This window comes from Aythya ferina (assembly GCF_964211825.1).
Source record: "Aythya ferina genome assembly, chromosome: 9".
NCBI classification, from domain to species: domain Eukaryota; kingdom Metazoa; phylum Chordata; class Aves; order Anseriformes; family Anatidae; genus Aythya; species Aythya ferina.
The window spans coordinates 3,846,889-3,870,633 of NC_140305.1; the positions used below are offsets into that span (position 1 = coordinate 3,846,889).

At 35.6% G+C, this 23,745-nt stretch overlaps 1 protein-coding gene across 1 annotated transcript in view; it reads left to right on the plus strand.

Annotated features, from left to right (window-relative positions):
• Positions 1-23,745, plus strand: part of SLC9A9 (solute carrier family 9 member A9) — a 218,047-nt gene that overhangs the window by 138,390 nt on the left and 55,912 nt on the right. The window contains exons 13-14 of the mRNA XM_084530249.1: positions 16,063-16,111; positions 21,241-21,320. Of these exons, the coding sequence (XP_084386375.1) occupies positions 16,063-16,111; positions 21,241-21,320 (129 nt within the window). The remainder of the gene's footprint in view (positions 1-16,062; positions 16,112-21,240; positions 21,321-23,745) is intronic.

Genomic DNA, 23,745 nt, shown 5'->3' on the forward strand with positions numbered 1-23,745 from the left:
AGGCTTTTTATACTGAATTATCAGTGCGGGAATGGACCAAAAGTGATTTGCTGGTCAGTACATCTATGAGATTTAAATGAGGAAATTACCTCTTATCTTAGTAAGGAAATAATTGATTTCAACATACTTAAAAATGTATCACCAGTTTCTGCATTTTCTTCTATTTATTCAAAGAGATTCACCATTTTTCACATAACAAATAATATATAAAGGAATCTTCAAAATGTGCATGAAATTATCCTGTTTTAATAAATCCAAGATGTTTTCCATGTACATGCAAATATATACCAGATGTGAAGCATATGAAGTCTTAGTTCAGGTCACTGCATGGAATGTTGTTTGTTAGGGTGTGTTTTGCTTTGTTTGTATAAATATCTGTATTCAATCTTCCTTTTTTCTTCTTCACTGATAGATATAATTTAGTGATGCTAAATACTCTTTCAAATGTTACTGAAACAGCAGATAGAGGAATCTTTGTTGGAAGGCCATCTATTACCCTAGTCAATTACAGTTCACTGAAGGCAGAGGAACAACACTTATGGCAAGCCATATATTGCTTTCTAATCAGAACTTACAAATTAACATTAAATGTAAATGATCATAGGGGACTTACAGCAGTTGCATTTTTTTTGGTGCTTCCAAATCACTTAGATCAATGCTTTACCCCTCGGTAGTATTTCCACTTGTGAGTCTAACCTTCCTCCTGACTGCATACAAGTTGTATTTAAAAATATTTTGCTATCTAACCAAAAAAATAATAATAATCTTGTAATCTTACAAGTAGGCAGGGTGCTCACTGTGACACTGAAATTTCCCTATTGTTTTAGCTATTCACTTACTTGTTGCATTAAGCCCAGTCAGGAATCACAGCATACATTCAGGTATTCTCCTCAAATCTTCTGAGACTTGGTCAGTCCCAGAGCTTTTTTAATCTCCACCCAGACATATTCCTGCAAATGCCATGGCAGCCCCTTTCCATCTGAGACACAAATGGAAACAAATGGAAACAAAAGAGGGCTTGACCTCTCTCTTGCCTGATACATTTAAATTTAATCTTTTATCTTAGTTTCCCAGTGTATCTTACCTTCACAGTTTTGCCTTTCAGATAGCAAGCTCCCTGGGTTTTCTCATACAATGCTGTCAGTCATACTACGCTAAATAGACTGTCAACATTCATCCTAACAAATAACTATAAAGAAAAAAAAATCTTTTCAAAAAGCTTAATTTATGGATTATTTTGTCAATAACTCTTTAGACAAGAATAAAGTTTTATTTTATAGGGCTTTTAAAAAATTATAACAGCTTTTGCAGTTTAAGAATCAGCTTTCACATATATACTGTCTCTGGATCCCAATGTTATGCCTCAAACACTCAGCATATCCTTTAGATTTAAGAAGTCTTATAGTATTTACTGTATTATTTACAGTATTTACAGTATTTGCTGTCTTACAGTGTTTACTGATTCATTAGGTGGCAGGGTATACGGAATTTTAAGCATCAGACTTGCCTTTCAGCTATCAAGTTTCTTGCTCTCTTCAGTAACGTACGAACCTGGAGCCAGTGTCAAAGTGTCATATATTTATGAATACACTGACAGAGCTATCACATATGCCTGAAGTCGCTAGCCATAGAGAATTACTTACAGCCCCAGGAAAGCTGAATGTCAATGGCTAAAGACTGTCAGCATAACGTTCATTTATTTTCTTGGCCTGTAGGCAGAAGTGTAATGTGCTTTAGGGATCTCTGATTGAGACAATTTCTCACTCTGTCCTTTCTCACTTTGCCTTTTCATTATCTTATGCAAGCTATTGCTTTCATTGTCATCACTGCTTGAATTCAGATGTTGGCTCATAGTAGCTATATACAACTTATTTTCAGAAGACAAAAACACAACAGGAATGAAGTAGAGTCTCTATCTTGACTATACTGCTGTAAATGATGAATATTTACAGTACATTCCATCTCATCCTCCCAGCACTCTTCTTCCAACACACTAGCTGTAAATGGCAGCCAAGTTCAACTGGGTGCTTCAGACTTCATGCTCAAGCTGCATATACATGTAGGTACAAGGTCAAAAAAAAAAACGTCTCCAGATATTCTTGTAAAAAGATTAAGACTTTAATTGATTAAAATGGAGTCAAACTTTTATCAATTTTATCAATCTTAACTACTCTGTTTCAGTACTATTCAACAAATAGGTGATGCCTTCCTCCTGGGTGTTCATAAAAGGCTTGTAAGCACTAGTGTAGACAGCATAAAATCTCAGAATAGCACACTTAGGAGAAAGTGCCCAGCAAACCAAACAAGAATGTCAATTCAGTTCATGGCCAAAAAAAATAAAATAATAATAATAAAAAAAAATTTTTGAAAAAAAAAATAGAAAAATCAAGAGCTCTGCAGCCACTGTTGATGTGTGCTGACACAAAAGAGAAAAGCTGGTGTTCACATTTGAAATCTTCACTTTAGAACAGGCAAAGTATTTTCAAGAGCACAGTAAGTGACTGATATTTCCTAAATGCTTCTAAAACATGCCATAATGCAAATGTATGTACATCAGCTCAATTTCAGCAACAAAAGGAATGACCCAGAAGCCCAGGTCTGGTACCATGTTCTTCTTAAGCTTCTACTCTCTCCATGTGAATGAATTTATTCTCAAGCCAGGCATATTTGAGAATGCGAGAGTACTTTGACAACATGAGAGTATTTGAAAAAAAAGAATATTTTATCAAAGCTATATGCTACTCCATGATTACCTTGTGATTAGCAAAACTTAAACTATTATGGGTGACATCTGGTCTAAGTGTGCCAACAGCACTTAAAAATATTTTTCCCCCTCTGGAAACTGTAATACAAAGACTTGGAGAGTCTACAAATATTAACACGTGTGCATTTATAATAGTAGCTTTTGCATTGTCCAGTATTGCAAACAGTGTGACTGTTTAAATGACTTTTTAAAGTCATTTTATTACTCTTTGTTGTTGAGAAGCAAACCATGGTAAAAGTGAAAAGTTAAATTTTCCATTAAGCAGTATTTATAACATTGTCTTCACAAATGACATTGTTGTTTATCCTACTGTACTTAGAACAGCTTTAAAGAGTGTTTCTACACCAATGTGCAGAGGTGTTTCTCTGCCATTAAAACTGAAAGGGTAATAATTGTTGACACCACACACATCAGATAACTAAAATTTATGCAAAACTCTTCCATTCAAGCACACAGTCTTTTATTCAGTCTGACACTTTTCCCTAGGTTCTTCCCTTATAAAGTTTGACCTGTACTTTATGATGTGAAAAGGTGAAAGCCCTGAAAAGGCAAAATTTAATGTGTGCAACTGATCATTCATATAATAATGTGCATTTTTAATTTCATAATTATTTTTGTCTATGCTTATATGACTAAATTACAGCCAACTGAACACTCAACTACTCTACAATATTTATTCTTAGAAAATGAAAGCACGCAGAAACCATATCAATGCATACTCAGATTACCAGCTGCACTGTTTGCTATGAATGTAGTAGCCTCAAGTCTCAAAGCTATTGTGCACGCATGGTTAAAACCATTTCAGGAATTCAGAAATATCATGTTGATTTGCCCTTTGATAAAACAACTGTACAGCATATCTTTGCAAGTACATTCTCCAATATACCATGCGTTTATTTTATACAGTCTGGGGTCAATGAATCTCTACAAGATCTAACTATCACGTACTATTTGTCTGAGCATTTCAGACAGCACTTAGGTTAACATATTTTAAACTGGGAATTAACTATGAACTTGAGCAATACAGCTAATTTCCAAACTGCTTGTGAAGTGAGCAACAGAAATATTGGTGATAGTGACAGCTTTCATGCAAGGTAACTAGTCACCGTTTCTCATCAGCAAAGCCAGCAGCATTTCCACGGTACTTTTTGGTTGAGGCATACATTTAGCTTGGCCTGCATCTATTGACAATAGCTAATAGACTTGCCCATAGAGCCAACTTTAGGTGATAAATCTCAAATGTCAATATTTTAAGATTAACTACATGGCATGTGTCTCCCCATGCTGTGAGCCCAGGGAACTCAGAGTTGGTCATCTCATTATTTAGACAAATGCCTCAGGAGCATTTAATGTTTTACTTTGGGTTAATCACATTAACAGCAATGTAATGTATCTACAATGGCCTGGCTTCTTTCCAAAGCTGTGCTGTTTATGTTCAAGGAAAATAAAGGAACAGACACCTAAAGTGACTCAGAGAATAAACATTTTACTGCTCTAAAAATTGACATAATTCACTGGAGAGAACTGTTATTTCTGAGCCAAGAATTAACTAGCTTCATCTGTAGGAAATAGTCAAAATACATCTGAGCACAGTTTCTTTTCCTCATACAGATCTTTTGTAAAATCAGTTCTCATTTTTCCTTGCTGGCAAAGCTCATTAGTAGTCTAAGTGAGATGCCAACAAAATGGCCTAATTCGCCTTTTTGTTGTTGTTGGTTTGTTTGTTTGTTTGTTTGTTTGTTTGTTTTTTTGAAAGCTTTATTCATCTCCAAGAGTTCATAAAAGTAGCAATCAGTACATTTGCTATGTGAAAAAAAAAAAAAAAATACTTCTTGTAATGCAGTGATGTTTCTGTCTCTTTGTATTAGCTGAAAATGCATTTTTAATAATATTCCAAAGATTTTTTTAATTTGAGAATTGTGTGCAGGGTATTTGATCTACAGACTTGCTCACAGCATGGGGATAGGTATGGTAACACTGGGTTTCTTAAAGCACATGGAGGCTGATCAATACTGCGTAACACTGTGGTTTGTGCATTGCCTCTTGAAATAGGATGACACAAAAATGCATTTATATGTCCGTATCTCTCAACTTTGTAACATCTTAAGTTAAAGGAAAAATGCACCTGGCATCACTAGAGTAGACCCTTATCTCTCCATGATCACTTGTCCTTAACACAAGTTGGCTGATATCAGTCCCAACAGATAGTATTAAAAATACAAGATCATTTAGCTTAAAGTAAGGGAAATCATGACACTTTTTTTTTTTTCCCACAATAGTTACATGAAAAAGAGTTTGAATGGAAGGCATCAGTCACTCATGTGCTTTGACCCAGTAATATTTCAAAAGCTCAGCTTTGTTGGGGTTTACTGGGTTGGCACTCTAAAGAACCACCTCATTACCACCTAAAGAGATACTAAATCCCATCCCTTCTCCTAAGTCAATGCTGCACGAATGCTACCATATGATATCAAGGGATTTTCTTATTCTTGGAGTCTCATCTTTCATCTGAGACATAACACTCAGGTGAAAATTAACTAGCAAAATATGGCCCTATTGAGAAAGTTGTAGTTGCACTGTATATCCCAGCTACTACCATGCATGCTCATCATATTTAAGCTTCTCTTGCAGTTTTAAAGACTTATCCAAGTTACATTATTTTTCATGTTTTTACTGTTCAGTGTCTCTAATCACGATGTAGTATTCCTGAATGATGTGACCTTCTAACCACGTTTTTCTCTAAAGATGCCTATATCTCGACTGAATCTGAACAGATTTCTTCTACTTTGCAACAAACCTTATTTTAATAACTTTGTAGCACAATTTAATATTACCATTTCTACTAGCTTATAAGCAGATTTAAATGCTTAAAAAGCAGGCAATGAAGTAGTCACCTTGCTCTATAGTTTGTTTTTTTACATAAATAAGGTGCGTGAAACAATCTATTGCTTTCACTGAGAAAACAGCAACTGATTGCAATACTAGGAATCACCATTCACCTGCTACTGAACCATGTGTTAGGTGGGTGACGCCAGTATGACACTAAGTGGAATACTAAAATGACCACCATAATCCCAAATATCTTAGCAATGCTGATAGATGGCAAAAAATGCCACCTAAGGAAAGGCTCTTTAGGCACAGTCAGAGCTGGTCTAGTTTTCTTCCTTTTGAAGTGACAGCAGGGACATCGCCTTGAACAAGGAGGGGTTAGGTGCCTGCTGAGCAGCACCTTGTGCCCCTTTCCCCCCAAAGTGCAATTCAAAATCTACACAAAAAACACAGGGGGCATTTTAGAAAAAGTAAGGATGAAGAAAAACTGCTCTTCTGGTGGGGGGAATGGCTGACACACAAGCACACTACATCCAGTCCCATCCATATTAATGGTGAGGGAGCAGAACAAAGTTTTGCCCAACTGACAGAGGGATCTGGACTTCATCAGGTCCCTAGATAAACAGTCCCAACTGGAAGATATGGTTTCCAGATAAGAATATAAAGGGTGGAAAAGAGTGGTGGTGGTGTTTTCCACATAAACAAAGTGTATGAATCTCAATTCAAACTACTCTATGCAACTTTTTATGAAATGCTTTTCTTCTCCCTAAGGCTAGAGTAGAAAAATAAAACATGTAAATGAATTGCTACTTGGCGAAGCAGAGCTGTAAATGGCAAAATGTAAAGTGATAGCTCTACCACATACCACAGTGCAATGAAAGGCACAGGAAGAACATGACTATAAGCTTATATAAATAAGAACAGCAAAAATAAATAAAATAAAAATAAAAAGCAAAAACCATGTAAAGTGAAGACTTTCACAGAAGAGACCTCAGTACAGAAGATACCCTTTTATTTGCAGAATGTGATACTACAAAGTGGTACAGGGTTCTGCAACATTCAGCAACCATACTGAAAGTACTGATATGGTCTGACTTCTAAGTGGGGACAATAAAGTGACAAGCAGCTGTAACAGAAGTCATGGAATAGTACTTATGGCAAAGAGGAGAGAATTGCATAGAAAGTTTTTAGAGACTTTAAACCTTCATGCTACATATTGCACAAGGCACAAGAAAAGATAGGCACAAGTATAAGGCACAGGTACAGATGTACCTATATATCTAAAGTTTTAGTCTGAATACAGCCATACTGATACAGCTGCTTCCTCAGGGTCAAAGTTTTAATGATGTTCATAGTATCGTAAGCATATCGTATCTTCATATGATATGGTCATATGAACGAACATGATTCATATGACCATATGATATGATTAATCATATATATATGGTGTCTGTAGAGCATTCTTGCTTTCTAATGATAAAACATAATGCTTTCTAATGATTAAATTTATCCTTCCCATGGAAAATATCTTTTGCTATTGCATCTTTGAGTTGTTTCCTGTGGCCAGATATTTTTGTTTGTTCTTATGTTCTCTGACACTGTTCAGTCACTCTCTTTCACAGAATCAACATAGTTTCGATAAACTTATGCCCCAAGTGGATGATCTTTTTTAACATTGCTGCCAAGGATCTGTGGGTTTCACTGCCTAAAGGCCACACATTTAGTATTAAGATACTTAATTGGACAAGTCCAAGAAAATATCCTAGAGAAACTAGAACTCTAGAACTAACCATTCTAGAGATATCTAGTTTGTCACAGAGTCACTTTGTATGAGGCAGAATGCAAGTGTGAGCACAGACTCCTAAAGTCTGAACACACATACACACAAATGTAAAATGGCCTTACCCTACATTTTTTCAGATGGAAGCTTCAAAGTGAGAATCAGATGTAGCCCACTGCCTGGAAATGAAAGTCCTCCACTGACTTGCAGCAATTTTGAAGCATGCTTATTCATTTCAAAGGTGATGATCAATCGATATAAATGTTCCTAAATGTTATTTAACTCAAATATAGTTAAAGCATCTATCAAAGAATGGGAATGATCCCCACCAAGATTTAAAACCAGCTTCAGTCATACAGGGTTTATGGCATCTTCTAAAACAGCAAATTTACCGGTTACAAAGATCTGCTTAGCTGTAGGTAGTGTACCATTATAGCTAAGTAAGTGGATTTAGCAGTTAGTAGCTGCTGTTTTTCTCTGTTTTGACATTGAATTCAATGTAATTCATGAGATTGCTGCAGATAAATTGTGGAGATAAATACATAACTTGTATATCCTGTGTCAGCTAAGATTTGGTAATCCATGGTGTAATGAGCAGCCCATATGTCACAGTGTAATGAACAGTCTAACATCTCTTGTTTTAGACAGAATCTACTGCAACGATCTTCCCCTTAATCTGAAAACAAGCTCCGGCTCTTATGTTGTAACCATGCAGAACTAAGTTCAAATTATTTTAGTTGCTGCCAATCTTCACACTCATTTTATTCCAATTCTATTCACATGCACTGATAATACTACAAATGATGATTTCCAAAAATTCCACAGTAGTTAAAATGATGCTCAATTTAGTCTGCTGTGGTTTGTATTTTTGAGCAGAAGGCTCAATTCCTCACTGCAACTATGTCCACATAGAACAATGACGTTCATAACCTACTTTGTGTGCCAGAAGCATTATAGGGACATAAATCACTGCTTCTCGTGAGCTGGAATGCCATGCTGTTGTGATTATAAGACATCTAATAGTGCATTCTGCCACACATGTGTACCTTACATTATTTTGTAGTAACCAAATTATTTTAGTCCCTCCACTGATATCAAGATAAAGCAGGATTAACAGAACAGTGAATGAGATACTAGATATCTGAAGGTCCAGTTCATCTTTCTGGTTACTATCTGCATAAAAGCATGATGTAAATGTAAACCATCATCTATTTTTAAATTTTACTTCACAGAGCTGCACACCTGTATGGAAGTGATTTGTAAAATTTTATGTAGTGGTGTTATCCACAATTTCTCAATCCTTTCAATACTTAACATCACATCTAAAGAGTATAACTTGTGGATCTCTGTTACAGAGCCCTGCAGTTCCTTAATTTGACATTCTCTTCTATTTGCATTTACGCATTACCTTCATGTGCTGCAGCCTTTCTTTACTTGGAAAGCTTACATCTGTATATTAATTTAGTTTAATTGCCAACTCTGCAACCAAATAGTTGTCTGTCCCCCAAAAATGATCCATGGGCCTTGTCTGTAGGAGCAATGTTTTACAGTACCTTTCCCCAAAAAATTGTCATACCAATTTTATAAAATTAGAAGTTAAAATATCAAACTATAGCACACATCTCCTTCACATAATTCTACAGATTTAAAATTATACTCTTTGCTCTGTGATATACATATAAGATAGAAGGCATTAGCCACATGACAAACAGCTGTCATAGCCATTTAGAATCATTTAGCTGATAATCTATTTTAATCCTTCTCAGCATGAAATTAAACTGATTTGTTGTTTCTGCTGTGAGACACAAGTGATTTTTCTTGCCTTAAACTTAAGCTAAAGAGTTCTCAATTATTAACAAAATCAGCTTGAGCTGAACTTTGAAGATCTATTCTCATGCCATAATTCTCCAAGGAGTTTATGTCAATCAAAACATTGTACTGTAAAAAGCAGGTATTTCTGAGGGTATCAGTCCACAACAGCAGCAATATAAAGCAACTAATAGCAATCCATAAGAAAAAGCACATTTTAGGTGTCAGTTTGTTAGGAATACACATCACATTACTGCCATGTGGACAAGAATCATGGCCTGAGCAATCATTATTTATTCTGAAGGTTTTTTAATTTCAATTATAATGATTTATTAGAGATGGTGAAATAATCTTTTATGGATTTTGCTCATGTTTCTAGACTTCACAGTTAATAATTCTGAACTGAATTCAATATGCTCATGATGGATAGCCACAAGCTTCAGATTTATTCATGCAAAAATATTCAAGACTTCTCTTGCAAATGCTGTTTAATGACCATCTTTGAAAATTTTGTTATAAATCACTTATTCAAAAAATTCTTCCTGGTATATGCAGTTTTTGTGATAGAAGCTGAGGCTTACAGACCATTTTAGCTGCATTGACAGCCTGTGGAAGGCTGAGGCAATTGCACTGAGAAGGTTACTTCTTCCAGTAAAAATTCTGACAGTTTGGGAAAGAAGCCAATACTGTTATTAATTATTTTACAGCAGCACTCCTAAGACACTAAACAAAATCATAGCTCTCCCAAGCTAGACCTTGTACAAATGCATAATATATTTGTAGGATGTGCACTTACAATCTAAATACACAAGACAGATGAGCGCTAGTGCAGAAGCATTATCCCCATTTTATAGCAAGAGGTCAGAAGCAGTTGCCAGACTTTTCACTTCTCAAATTGCTTTCTTTTCCCTACTAATCTAAAACAAAACAAAACAAACAAACAAAAAAAGTAAAAGAGCTATTGCTAATTCTGAACCATATCTGACAGATCTATAATTTCACATGCCATCAGGTACACATTCACCATCATACACTTACATAGATAAGGGATGAGTCTGCTATATTAGGAAACATTTCTCTTGTAAATTTTAATAAGCCTCATGTTTTGTTCATTGTATCATAAAACACATTAAATAATAAACTATAAAAAAAAAAAAAGAAAAAAAAAAGTTTCTTGTGGCTTCATCAGTGCTTGAAGCTGAATGATGTTTGGTACAATAGGACAACCTCAGCAGGACAGACGATATTGGCACCCTCCATATCATTCTCAGGCCAGTATTTATGGGGCTTCCAGGAGCTGCAGTGTGGAATAACCTCAGTTCAGGCAATTGATGAGAGCAGACTTAACAGTTCCTTGCAGGATGCTCTAATACATTAGTCATTAAATAAAAAGGGCATGGAATCAACTACTTGCTGTCATGTTTTCAACTAAAAACAGTCTTGGCTGCTTCATCTGGAGCACTGCTCACCTCTGTGAGTATACTGTAGGTGCAAACCAGACTAGCTGGGACTGCACACATGATTCAACTGGCATAAATCAGGCACTGGGCTGTAAATACAGAAAGCTTAGGCCAAAAAATAGAATTTCAATACTTAGAATTCAAATGTCAGATAAATGTCTCTATTTAGAGATTTTCTTAAATGAGGGAGGGCTGAGAATCATACCTGTAGGTATAGACACCAAAAACTTCCCAAGTTCTGCTCTACGTTCCTAGATTTTTATGAGAACACATGTGTTTCTGCCTTTTTTTTTTTTTTTTTTTTTGCTTTCCTGCTGAAAGCAGAGATCTTATCCTACAGTGTTGACTTAGTGGTGATTGAAATTGGAGAATGAAAATTTTATAGTGTCAGAATAATAATTTACTATTCAGTATTCCTATAGACTGGTTTTGTATTTCTTACTCCTGGTTCCCCTGACAATTTGGGATTTATCTTTCCATCCATTTTCATTTCAAACCACATAGTAAAAGATGTTATTGACTACTTTGTATTCAGTGACAAAATCCTCTTCTTATAATCAAAAGCATTCTGACTGTTGTTAAAAAAAAAAAAAAAAAAGATGCACTTGATAGCATATGGGGATATAAATACCAATAAGTGCAAAGAGTCCTTCCACAGACCAGCGCAGTTCCTAGCAATGCTTTGGCCTAATTGCTAGAAACTGGCTGCAGTCACAAGCTTCAGCTCCAGGTTTTGAATATAGAAACTCTGAATAATGTCTAAATCCAGGTTTTGATCTGGCCATTATAGGAAGACAGAACGAACAACATAGACCAGCTTTCAGGATTTTTAGTTCCTTGATATCTAAGGCATTACTAAAGCCTACCAAAATATTTACAGGAGGTAAACTGCACTGCAATAAAGATCTGTTTAAAAGTCATCACTGCATTTTGTTCTATGGAAAAAACAAGAACACTGGTTTAATTAAAACCTAGATCCTCCTTGGGATGTGCACATTTCAGCAAAGATACCCTTAAAATATTTTAATATAATTTAAAAGGAAAGCCTATAAAAAATGAAAAAGCTTACCAATAGATTCTTCAAAATCCCCCCCCCAACCTCCACCCAAAAAAAAAAAAAAAGTTCTTCTGTTGTCTAGCAACAACTAGAATAAGCACAATCTAAATTCACAAATCCTCATGTTATTTGTCAATATCACAGCTCCAAACCAGAAAGGGTTTAACAAACACAGGAAGAAGCAGATACCACCAAAAGGTAGTTTTTGCTAGGGAAAGAAAACTTGCTTTTTCCTACAGCTGCCTTCAACCAGTCCTGTTGGCCTCCTACTTTATCTAAAGCTACCCATCATAAGCTGATGCTGAGAAATCTATTCAGTAAAATGCCATATTTCATATTCTCAAAACATAGGAATAAATCACTTTACACTATTGCAAAACCAAGCTATGTATGGGTTTTCAGCCAAAGTAATCTCAGCTGGTTCTGGGCTGGAGAAGGAATCCAAGCCAGAACAGAGAGGGTGTGAAGAGATTTCTCCAATGGGACAGACGGGAGGGGAAGCAGAACTTGTGGAGGCTGTTTTAAGTAAACTAGAATAATTTTAATTTACGTTTTTCTCAAAGTGCACCAAATTGTCTATGCCACTATCTTGCATCAAACCATATCTCTTATCACAACCAGCAGCTGACATGAAGTTCCTTATTTGAATAGATAGGCCTGTTTCACAGATGTTTGCACCTGTGACATGCAAAATATTCCAATCACATTTAATACCTTTGAAGCCTACATAGTATTAAAGCCTAAAAGAAATAATCTGCCTAGCATCTTTTCTGTTAAGTGCTGCAAAGGATTTTGCTTTGCTTCTTTGTCTTCTAGAGATACAGATCATGGTAAACAATGATTGTTACACAAAAAGTCATCTTCAGCAATGTTTTCAGTTGAAAGAGAGAAAGAGAGAGAGGGAGAGAGAGAGAGAGAGAGAGAGAGAGAGAAAGAAAGAAAGAAAGAAAGAAAGAAAGAAAGAAAAGGTAAAGATCACAGTGATGCCAATATTTCAGTAAGTCAGATTTTTTTCTTAGCTGCTGTTTTATACCAAAGAAAAAGCCGTCTACTCTATAATCAATCCAAATAGATTTGTAAAGAGGTTATTCAAAATGTTTAATACAGAGAATAAAAAAATACAAAACAGAAAGGTGGAAATAAAAGCAACATTTTTTAGAAGAGCCAAGAAGAAATGAACAAGGAATCACAATCAAGAAGTGAGACAGAAGGATGGAACAGGGAGAATTCAAGCAGTAAGACAAGATGACAGGAGAAAAGGAACAGAATTAACAGCAAGTAAGGAAAAATAATACTAAGTTCAGAAAATATTTTTCACTTCATCCATTAAATCTTCTCACAGAAATTTAAAATTGAGAATGTTAAATGGGAAATGATGCTTGTAACAACATTAAGAGTTGAATATTTCTTAGAGATCTTAGATCTCTAATATTTCTTAGAGATCTTAGAGATCTTCACAGTAATTTAGACAAATTCTGCAGATTCTAGCGGCAAGAGCATTAGATGCTGCAGGTCTTCTGAAGAGGTCAAGGATGTAAACTTGAAGCGCATAACTGCTTAATTTCAGTTGTCTTGACTGTCTCATGCAATTTGCTATGCTTTGTTTTTCCAATGTTTGCAATTTAAAAATAGCATTCTAGTTCATATCAGCTATATCAAAGTAAATTATAGCAGACCATAGTTTTCAATGCTAGGTGCCTGATGTTGGGCTTCCAAGCCTATGTCTAGATATGAAATAATTAGCCTCAATTTCAGAACTGACTGAACTGAGTCTGCTTAGTGTATACATAATAAAATTGATAACACTTAAATTATTACTTTTTTGTTTTTTAATTCTAATACATTAAAAGACTCTCTCATAGAATGCAAAGTAGGATCTGGTCCTTTTCCCAGGGGACTGCAGTAGATAAGACAGTGTTATCTGAGAATGAGATACTCTTCCATGAGATAAAGGATGATGGCATCCATGCCTGTTTTAAATAACAGCAGAGAACAGACCAAAAAGAAAGCATCAGCTCTGGTTCTGTGGCATTCCTTTCCTTTTTCATCTGTAAAAAATCTAAGACAGAAGTGTGATTTCATTACATACTTATTGCTGTTTTTTTCTGGCTTTATATTGCAATACTCTAAACTAATACTAAAATTTCATTTGAATATCTTCATCTGTGCTATATTATAATAATATATTGTGTACAGAACAAACAAGCCAGAAGCACTAGTTATCTGTATAGTCATAAGAAGTCAACATTGTACATGCAGAGAAGCTTAAGCATACCACAGGAAAAAACAAATTCTGCAAATCTCTTTTAGCCTAGATTTTTTCTGTGCCAGTGGATACCTGTTGTTCCTGATTAGTTAGCAGTTATATCACTGTTGCTGAGATAATATAGCAGCCAGAAACCGTTTCCTGTTGGTCCCACTGCCTAACCTTTTTTGCATTCGTGCTTACAGTTCTTTTAGTCTCGGGTGAAATGCTTGCTGTTGTCTTAGCTCATTCTGTAATAAACGCATCCCAACTCCAACACACACAATCAGTCAGAACTGGCAGTTTCTCAACTCCAGTAAGTTCAGAACTGCACAAAGGCTAAATTATTTCTGTCCCAGGAGACTGATTCTTTGAGGTCAAGTCAAGATCATTAAGCAGAAGAGAGTGTGGGGAAGTTTGTGCTGTAGCCTTTCAGCTATACCTATCATGCATAAATGCTCTGTGTTTTTTTTGTTTTGTTTTGTTTGCTTGTTTGTTTGTTTTTCCAGAACTATGCAGTCCCTTAACTATTGTACTGCCGGTGTTTTTCTGCATTGCCCAAATAATGTCGGTGAACAAATCCAGTGAATAAGCACAGTCTACTAAGTGGATGTACAAATGGGTTTAGAAAAATCAAGTCTCCTTTCTGGTTCTGACCTGCTTTTTGAGTTTTGGACAGTCACACCTCCAGCTGTAACAACCTTCCTATCCCACTGCCACCAAGCCATACACTCAGCGCTTCAGGGCCTGCTTTGCACAATGCTGAGCACATAAAATGCCCTAAATACCATGCTTCTCTACAAATCCAGTGTCAGGTGGTTAAACCTTCATGTATGTTTCTTTTCCCATGTAAATGTTTCTGTTTTAATGAAATGGAAAATACTTAATTTGCCTTTACTCTAAACTAGGTTAGTACCATCAGAAACTTGTTCTAGCAATTTAAAGAACAGGACAAAAAGGAAAAGAAATAGCTGTTCATTGTCTCCCTGTTGAGTCAGTATCAGGATCATCATTTTTAATAAAAAGATAGAAATACTTGTGCCTGGAGGACACAGCTTCATTGAAACTCAAAAGCTGTGACAGAAACAAACCTCCCTTCAACTCTTCCATCAAGTATTTACATATAAAAAATTGCTACTTCGCATGTAGTTCATATCGTTGTCTCTGACTGAAGAGTTTATGCATGATATTTACAGAAAAGAATGTTGTGTATGTAATTGTTACTATTAAATATGATTTTAAAATATATTGTTTTAGTATGTTTGTGTAAAATACATTACTGGAAGCAAAAGCATACTCAAAAAGTTGGATTGTCAGAAAAACAGCACAGTGACCTTAAATGAGTATCTGGGAAATTAATACATTTTCTTCATGTCAATAATTCTGTGTTAGCTGAGTGGAACTGGTAATACGTGCGAGCTTGTGAGACATGCTGTTTGCTAGCTGTGGACTTCAGATTCCAGTGACCACTCTCTGCTTTTTCCTTTCTTGGTGTGAACATCAGCACAAGCCTTCCTCTGTTGTTCAACTCATAACATCTCTCAGCTGCATTTCTCTTCAGTTCTGAGCATCAGCTGGACTCAAAGTATGCCAATTCTTCCATCATGTCACTTTAATACTGCATTATTTTTTTTCCCTGTCCGTAGAAGTAAAGTGCTTTCCAGGTTCTCATCATCTTGCACATCACCCACTGCAACCTCCTTGGCCCTCTGATTTGCTCACTTGTACTCTGTGTGCCAAACAAAGCCCTGCCAAATGCTACAAGCCATCTATGATGCAGCAGAGTCAAGAAACTCCTCAGTCTTGCCATCTCCTCCATATCCCTCTTAAACTCCAATTCCTCCTTGGTTGGCTTGGTTGGCTTTTACCAGATATGAATCAAAGCTAAGGTGAAGACCAAATCTCAGCTGTTACAAGTAGCAGCAGTTAAATAGTCTTGGTATTTGTAACAATTTGAACTTCTTGATTTGAAAAGTGATCTTAATGTTTTGTCAGATGCTCTGCATTGTTCAGTTAGTAGGAAATGAGTGGCACAGGAGAAAAATTTCTATCCTCAAAGCTCTCTTATACATCAGACCACTACCATGTTGTTTGTTTTCTTTTTTTTTTTTTAAACAGAGTTGGTGTAGATCCAGATGAAGACCTCAAAGGACAAGCTGCAAGCCAGGTACATTGGGATTTCAGATTTTTGTGCTGAATTAAAAGCTATTCAGAATTTGGCAGAAAGTGTTTGTCAAATATAGCATTATAGCTGGAAATTGTTAAAACAGGCAAATTAAAAATAAAAAGGAGCTGTAAAGTATCTTTATAGTACAAGGTACAAAGAAAGGAGATATATTTTTCAGTGTGTTTGTATCATTAAAATTTTGTAACTGAAAATGTTATAGAGCTTTGAAGAAAATTATAAATAAATGCAAAGATATCCTGAGGAGTCTAATAAGCAAAATAATAGAAGTATGGCCTTCATAAATTCAACTATTTATCACCTTCCAAATGCCACACTTATGGAAATGAGACATTTCATAACAACATTTAATTTTCTGGATTAAAAAAGGAAAGCATGTAATGCTTAATCCTAATAGGTCACGTTTCTGAAAATATTCTAACACTGAAACCTGAGTGTATTGAGAACTTGAAAACTTTAAACTAAAGGAGGCTATCTAGTAAGCTGCAGCTGAGCATCTGTCAACCCTCTTTTTTTTTTTTTTGTCATATACATGTATGTATGGAATTATTTCAAGTGCAGTATTGTCTGCAAAAGCAGTATAAATCTGTATGAGAGTCAGTACACAAACATGACATCCTCCAGCTTGGTAAATGGAACACCAGTAGGACAAGGGTAAATCGGCGTGACAGTTGACAAATTGCCAAAGTGAAAAACAAAAAGTGCCAAAAAAGAATACTGTCTTCCTCTTTCTAGGTAATACCATCCCATGCATTCCTTCAGAATACCCAACTACAAGTGAAATTGGAATTACTGAACAATGAGAGAAATGTAGAAAATGAGTTAGAGCAAGACATGAATAAGATGCATTTAGAGTCTCAACACTCATTGAAACTGGAATTCAGGTGCCTAAATGTCTTAAAGTGTCTCTGAAAAGACAGAAAAAGATTATTCATATCTGATCATATCCTTAGTTTTTACATCTCAGTCAGTATTAAAAGGGCTATCACTCCATTTCACCAAGACAAGATATTGATTTATTTTGAAGCTGAAGGGCCTAATCACTAATATCACTCTCCTAAGCACCTTGGTAGTAATCCCTACAATGCAGGATAAATACAGGACACAGAACCTTATTCTAATGTTAATCTATTCCTGCTAGGATTTCAAAACTCTTTAATTTTTGAAATATTCTCCTTTGCAGCAGTCACAAATTAGCAACATAACAGAATGCTGAATTGAACAGTATACATATTGACTGAATTAATATGTTTTGTGAAAACAGGATTTCTTCAGAAGCCAACAGGCTTCTCTTTCCTCTTCATTGCATTAAAAATGAAAATAATAATGTTTATGAATAACAGTAACACATCCAGTGTCCCAGCTGTGCCCTTTGAATCAACACCTATCTCTGTTGACAAAACTCTGCAACAGAATACAGAAGGTATAAATAAATATAACACCTTTCATGCCCTGTCATGTCCAAGTCAGCACTCCTTACAGAATAAATTTTACCTTGGAAGATAACTTTGCTGCTATGATTTCTACTACCCTGTGGTCTTCCACTGTGATTTCACTGAGCTTTTTGTATTTGACATCTCAATCTTTTACTAATCCAGATCTCTACAGCGTCGCCTGTAACCCTCTTTAACCAAGTACATATCAGACTTGTTCAAATTATTCTAGGTTATTTCTTTTAATTTTCTCTTCTATCTCATCTCCTTCATTACTCTTCCCTTCCCCTTGTCTTCTTTTCTTTCCCTTTATTCCTGACATGATATTTTTATTTTACCTGCTTTTCATTTTCTTACTACACTGAGTGTGTCTTCACAATGAAATAAGTCATTTTTTAAATGTATACCCAATTTTCTTATGTATAAACAAGCGTCATCCATCTAAAAGAATGTTATTATAGGGAATGAAAAGCAACGGCCACAGAAAGGAAAGTTCAAGATATGAGCTGACACAAACTGTATAAATGATGAAAACTGACTCAAATGTCCAAGCAAGACAAGTAAGACCTCAATTATATTTTGAGTTCTTATCAAAACGACATCCCATTTAACAGAACGTAGGCAACTTCACAAAACCAAAAGAGTATGCCTTGAATTTAAGCTTGTGATATCTATATGGGTACCAATATACAGGCAATGATGTTGGCATCTTAGAGTTTAATTTCTTATGTATGCCTGTAACTTATTTAAGTTGCTAGTTCCTTGTACACAGTTGTTGGACTTCTGATGATGCTCATTGTTTTATCCTGGGCTGGCTCAACCAGTATTTTGGGCAGTCAGCCAACAGCAAATTCCAATTCCAGTTGTAAGACCTGGACTAGTTGTAAGACTTGGAAACCCAGGGCTCCTTCCCTAGCAAAGGTATAGAGTATTCTAATTTATAATTACCATCTATATTTCACAATGTTGTGATCTCATACATCAAAAACATCTTTCAGGTTCTTTGCATCAATTCTGCCTTGCTTTTCCTTAAAATATGTTTATTATCAAATCATTATCATTACAAAAGCATTAACAGAAGAAAAATCAGCTTTATACTCATATCTATTTATCTGCTACAGATAGCATATATTATCTTATAAAAAATTAGATACAGAAATAACCAAAAGCAGTCACTTTGCTGCATATTGTATACATTCAGAGTATAAACTCCAAAAGCTAACTCTAAGTAGCAGAATGCAGGATAAATAATGACTAAGCAGAGTTACAAAATTGAGCTATTAACAACAAAGAAAAAAAAAAGGCAAAAGCTTTCATGGCAGTGAGCTTTTTAACTAATTTCCCCATTAAAAAAAAAAAAAAAAAAAAAAAAGAATAAATCATTTTTTTATTCAGATGGTGTTTGTAGCTCAGAAATTCTGCTATGTTAGTCTCCAGCAAGACAGTGTGATATATTTTGGAAGACTGGGGTAGATGTAGTATTGATCTCAGGACACCTGGTAAAACACCTATCAAAATAATCTTTGTCAAGATTATGTCCATAGTTTAACTATGACTATATCTTTATTAGCATAATAAAGAACAGTATTAATACCTTTCCCCATCAGTTTCATCCACCAGCTGGTTGGTGAATTTATTGCAAGGGGCTAATTGGAAGAATCACCAACTCCCGAGTAAGGGATGAGAAACACTGGCATTTCACTTCACAGAGAAGTTTGTGTCCAGAAGAGGAGATGAGCTGTCTCTCCAGCTGTAACCTCCCTGAACTGCAGGGAAAGTGAAAAGCTACTTTTTAAGACTGTAGGACCCTAGGACCAGCAACAGCCCAAAAGCATTCACACTGACATCTCCTGCCTTCCCTTAACTGTTCTGCTTCTGCAGGAGCTGCACGACAGAGAACTATGCACGTTCCTATTAACACAAAAGATGACAAGACAGCACAGGTTTCATATCCAGGAGGAAGGTGCAACACAAGCACCTTCAGAGCTCAAAGCAGCCAGAGGTTCCAGCCCAGCAGCTCAGGTGTAGAGCAAAGCAGCAGTAAACATTAATTCAAGAAATAAATAGGCCCAAGGCAGGACCTGCATATTCTGGGAGAGTTATACTCTGGGGCAGACCTTTTTGTCCATTGCTTTCACATGGAAACATGAATGCAAGAATAAGCTAGAGATACAGTGAGTTTGGAAAGAGGAATTAATTGGCAATTATGACTCCTGGAGATCTTAGTATGAAAACCAAGTACACAAGGGCCATTTGCAGAGCTCACTGTGCTTTTAAGTATCCTTCCTCTGCGTTGTGCTCATTGGTTGTTTGCTGCAGCCCACTCCATCATGATGTCTCTTTCCATGATCGTCCTCTTCTCATCTGTATCTCTGTCCACCTTAGTCCTTCACTGTCCTCTTTCTTTTAGTATTTTTTTTCAGTATGGTTTATCCCAGAACTGACTTAACATAGATCTTACCTGCCATCATACTTCCCATTTAAGCATTTTGACCCTTTTCCCCATCTGTATCTATCTCGTCAAAATGCACTAAGATATTGAGGGCCTAGAAGGGTGTTCTGCTGCTCTCTTAGGGATTAGCACCATCTTCTACCCCCCTCCAACCCTCCCAGCTACTAGATTCTGTCCTAAAATACTCAATTCAGTAACAAAGAATCTGAACCCAAGAATATTTGGCCTATTCAGTGTATTTGTAAATTCACTGTGTCCAGCTCTGCTGTTAGCAAAATCAGCAGCAGCTACAACATAGTTTCTGTCTCCGTATAACCTTATCCATTAATATTATCATCATTGGATCATGCTAATGGATGCATGTTAATGTATTACAGGAAAATAAAATGTTAATGTATATTAGAGTAAAAGAAAAATTATTAAATTGGTTTAAAATCGCACAAAGAAAAACATTTCCATTAAAAAGAAATCTAGCTTACAGCAAAACAGACACAAGACAATAATGAATTATCCTTTAGAGAGCTGACAGTCCCATTCCTAATTCCATCCTGTCACTGGTTCTTCCGCTGTGATGCCCAGAGCATGACCAAAGTATTTGTCTGCACAGAAGACCATTACAAATGCATCGTTCCAAAATATGACGTTGAGTAAAATGACAGCCCATCTACCTGTGCCCCAGAGTTACGTTGCAGCATGGAAAGCAGTGTTTTGAGTCAGTGCATTTTGGTGCTTATAATTACCCTTACTATTCTCTTGTGTTCTTATAAGCTTGGAAAGAAGCACAGAAAGTAACGTCATAATTATTAGAATATCACATTCCCTTTGGGAATGACATTTTGTTAGCCATACGCAAATAGCATCTGAGTTTGTAGGTGTAAACTGAAGTAATCCCACAACAGCAATTAAATTGAAATATCATTCTATTGATCTTAGAATATAGTGCTTCTCAGCTGCTTAATAAAATTGGAGTCATTAATAAAACTAAAAGCTGCACTCTTCTAGTGAGTATATAACTATGAGAAATGTGCTATATGAGCCCATTGACTCATGAACCCATTCACAGAGATGACATTCCTACACGAAAGAGGCTTTTTAAATTAAAAGAGAAAAAAAAATCAGTTAATTGTTATTCAGTTTGACGTGTATTTTTAATATTAGAACTTCATATTTTATTTATGACATACATGTAAAAATGCTTTCCACTTTTTTATTTATTCGTTTTGCAGAGTCCATCTAAATTGGATAAAAATACAACCAAAACCGAGAGTGCATGGCTGTTCAGAGTATGGTATGCCTTTGATCACAGGTATCCTTTTTTGTTATAAGCCACAGATGATAGTTTCATTACAACTAGCACCTTCAAAATACTCAAAAGAAAAAAAAAAAAGTATGTTCAGAAACACGTTAAACATTTCTGAACACATTAAAAGAAATTACACTTTTGTAAGGAGAAGAATTCTTCAAAGTTCAAATACACAGAAGTTGCAGAGAAGCAGGGCAGTGTAGTGGTGAGGCTACAGCAGCGAGAACCCTGTGCGATCAGGGGAATCAGAGATCAGAGGATCAGAGAACCTCTGCCCTACAGCAGTATCTAGTCAATAGGTTTAAACAAATTAACCTTTTTAAATCACAGGAGAAACCTAAGCCAGTTAAAAATCAGATCTGGCATAAATTCTGTGTTTGGGAAACCAAGAGTTTATATACACTGAAGTAGCCCAGTGGGTTCTGAACTTTTATATCCTCAGAGCGATAGCTACCCAAGAAAAAGCAGAAATAAGAAAACACTGGTTTACCCACACCTCTTAGAAACTGCAGAGAACAATGCACCCATTGTGAAGATGTAGCTCTCAGGATTTCCCTGGAGCTCATACTTCATATTCCTTAGATTTCTGAGCTTTTGTGCTTCCATTCACATTCCTACTAAGACAAAACACTTGCAGCTACATCTTCCCAAAGCAAAGGTAGAGCATACACTCTGTGACACCCATGCTGTCACTACTGCCGGTGGCAAAGAGATATTAAAGCTATGATTCTAATTTGTCATTTTAATCTGACTCTGGAGAGGCTTTGCATAGATATCAGTGAGATCCCATGATTAACAATCATGCCCTAAGTCTTTAACAGAAAACACAATGAATATAATAGAAGTCCTCCTGTTAAGTTCTACACATACATGCAAAGCTCTACCAGTAGTCTCCATTATTCAGTAACACATCTATTAATTATTCCATTGCCCTTCACTACTCATTAGAAATTAACATTCCAACTACATGCATGTTTTTTTCTGATATGAGCTACAGCAAATTAGCATGAAATATTTCAGCAGATAAAATGCTACTCTTGGGGAATATAGCTTCCTAAGAGGAGTTCAAGTGAAGTCATCCTTCAAAGAGACTTCTGATGGAAAAAAAAAAAAAAAAAAAAAAAAAGGAAAAAAACATTTTCTTGATTAAAAATGAATGCATTGACTACCAGAGCAGTTTTAAGGGCCAAAACATGCTTAGAATTAAAATGTTTCCCTAGGATAATTATTTAAGGATACTTAGAAATAGTAGGTAAATGCAGTATGAAGTGGAAAATGTTTAAAAATTAATGCTGAGTACAAGCATAACTGGTTTAAATACCACCCAGTCCCACTTCTTTTTCAGAAGGAATAGCCTGTGGTTGTGTATTAGCAGCTGTAAGTTGAAAGGGACAGGTGAACAGGGAAAAAATAAGTAAATTTTTGTCCTCTGAAATGGAAAAAGGAGAGAGAGAAAACAATGAGAGAGAGAAAACATGTCCAAGAAAGGCAAGAACTAGACAAAAGTATGAAAAAAGAATGAAAGAGACAACGCGGGTAGAGCTAGAAAACAAGGGATAGAGACAGAAGGAAAAGACAGAAATCAGTATGAAATAGTTGGACATCATTACATGCAAAGCAAAAACACTGTAGAATTCATTCACCAGAAGTGAAAACAAAGGTTGTCTTTTTTACTGTATTCTCAGATGTTTTCTGTATAGTACAGATCTTGAAACAGGGTTTCTGATGCTTTACTCTAGAAAATCTGGTTTCTAAGTCTTTTGCACTTTAGGCAAATATCATAAAAGTGTTTGTGTTTTCTTTTAAAGACTCTTAAAAAGAGTACATTATTTTCAATCTCTTCAAGTCATAATCTTCCTTCAGAATGTAGATTTTCAGAAATTATTGCCATGCCAATGTCCTGAAATATATTTTCATTACAAACAGTACATCCATATTTTATTAATACCAAAAATGTATGTCCATATACATTAACAGTTCAACTCACTAATGCTGTGACTTGCAGCACTGAGCATTTATTTATTCATTGTATTTCTGAAATACATTATTTTCAGGGAGACAGAAATTATCCACCCAAACTTTCTAGGTTTGCTTTTCTCTGCCTAACGCTACAAAGCTGTGCTGCTAAATTTAAAACAAGAAATTGTCATGTAGAACAGTATTTATGCCTAGTGCAAGATTGTACAGAGGATTATGATAAAGTTTCCAAAGAAAACATAGTGAAAAATAACAATCTTTTTGGTTATATACTTCAAAAGTATACATGACTGCAACATTTCTATATTTCACCATTTGCTTTTAAGCATTAACACAAATATTCTCATTCTTCTGGCAATAACACCTTTTACATGCCTGTTCATTTCATAGGCAAAAAGCTAAAGGGAAGGAACAACACTTGAAGAAGTCAAAAAGATGTGTATTAGACAAC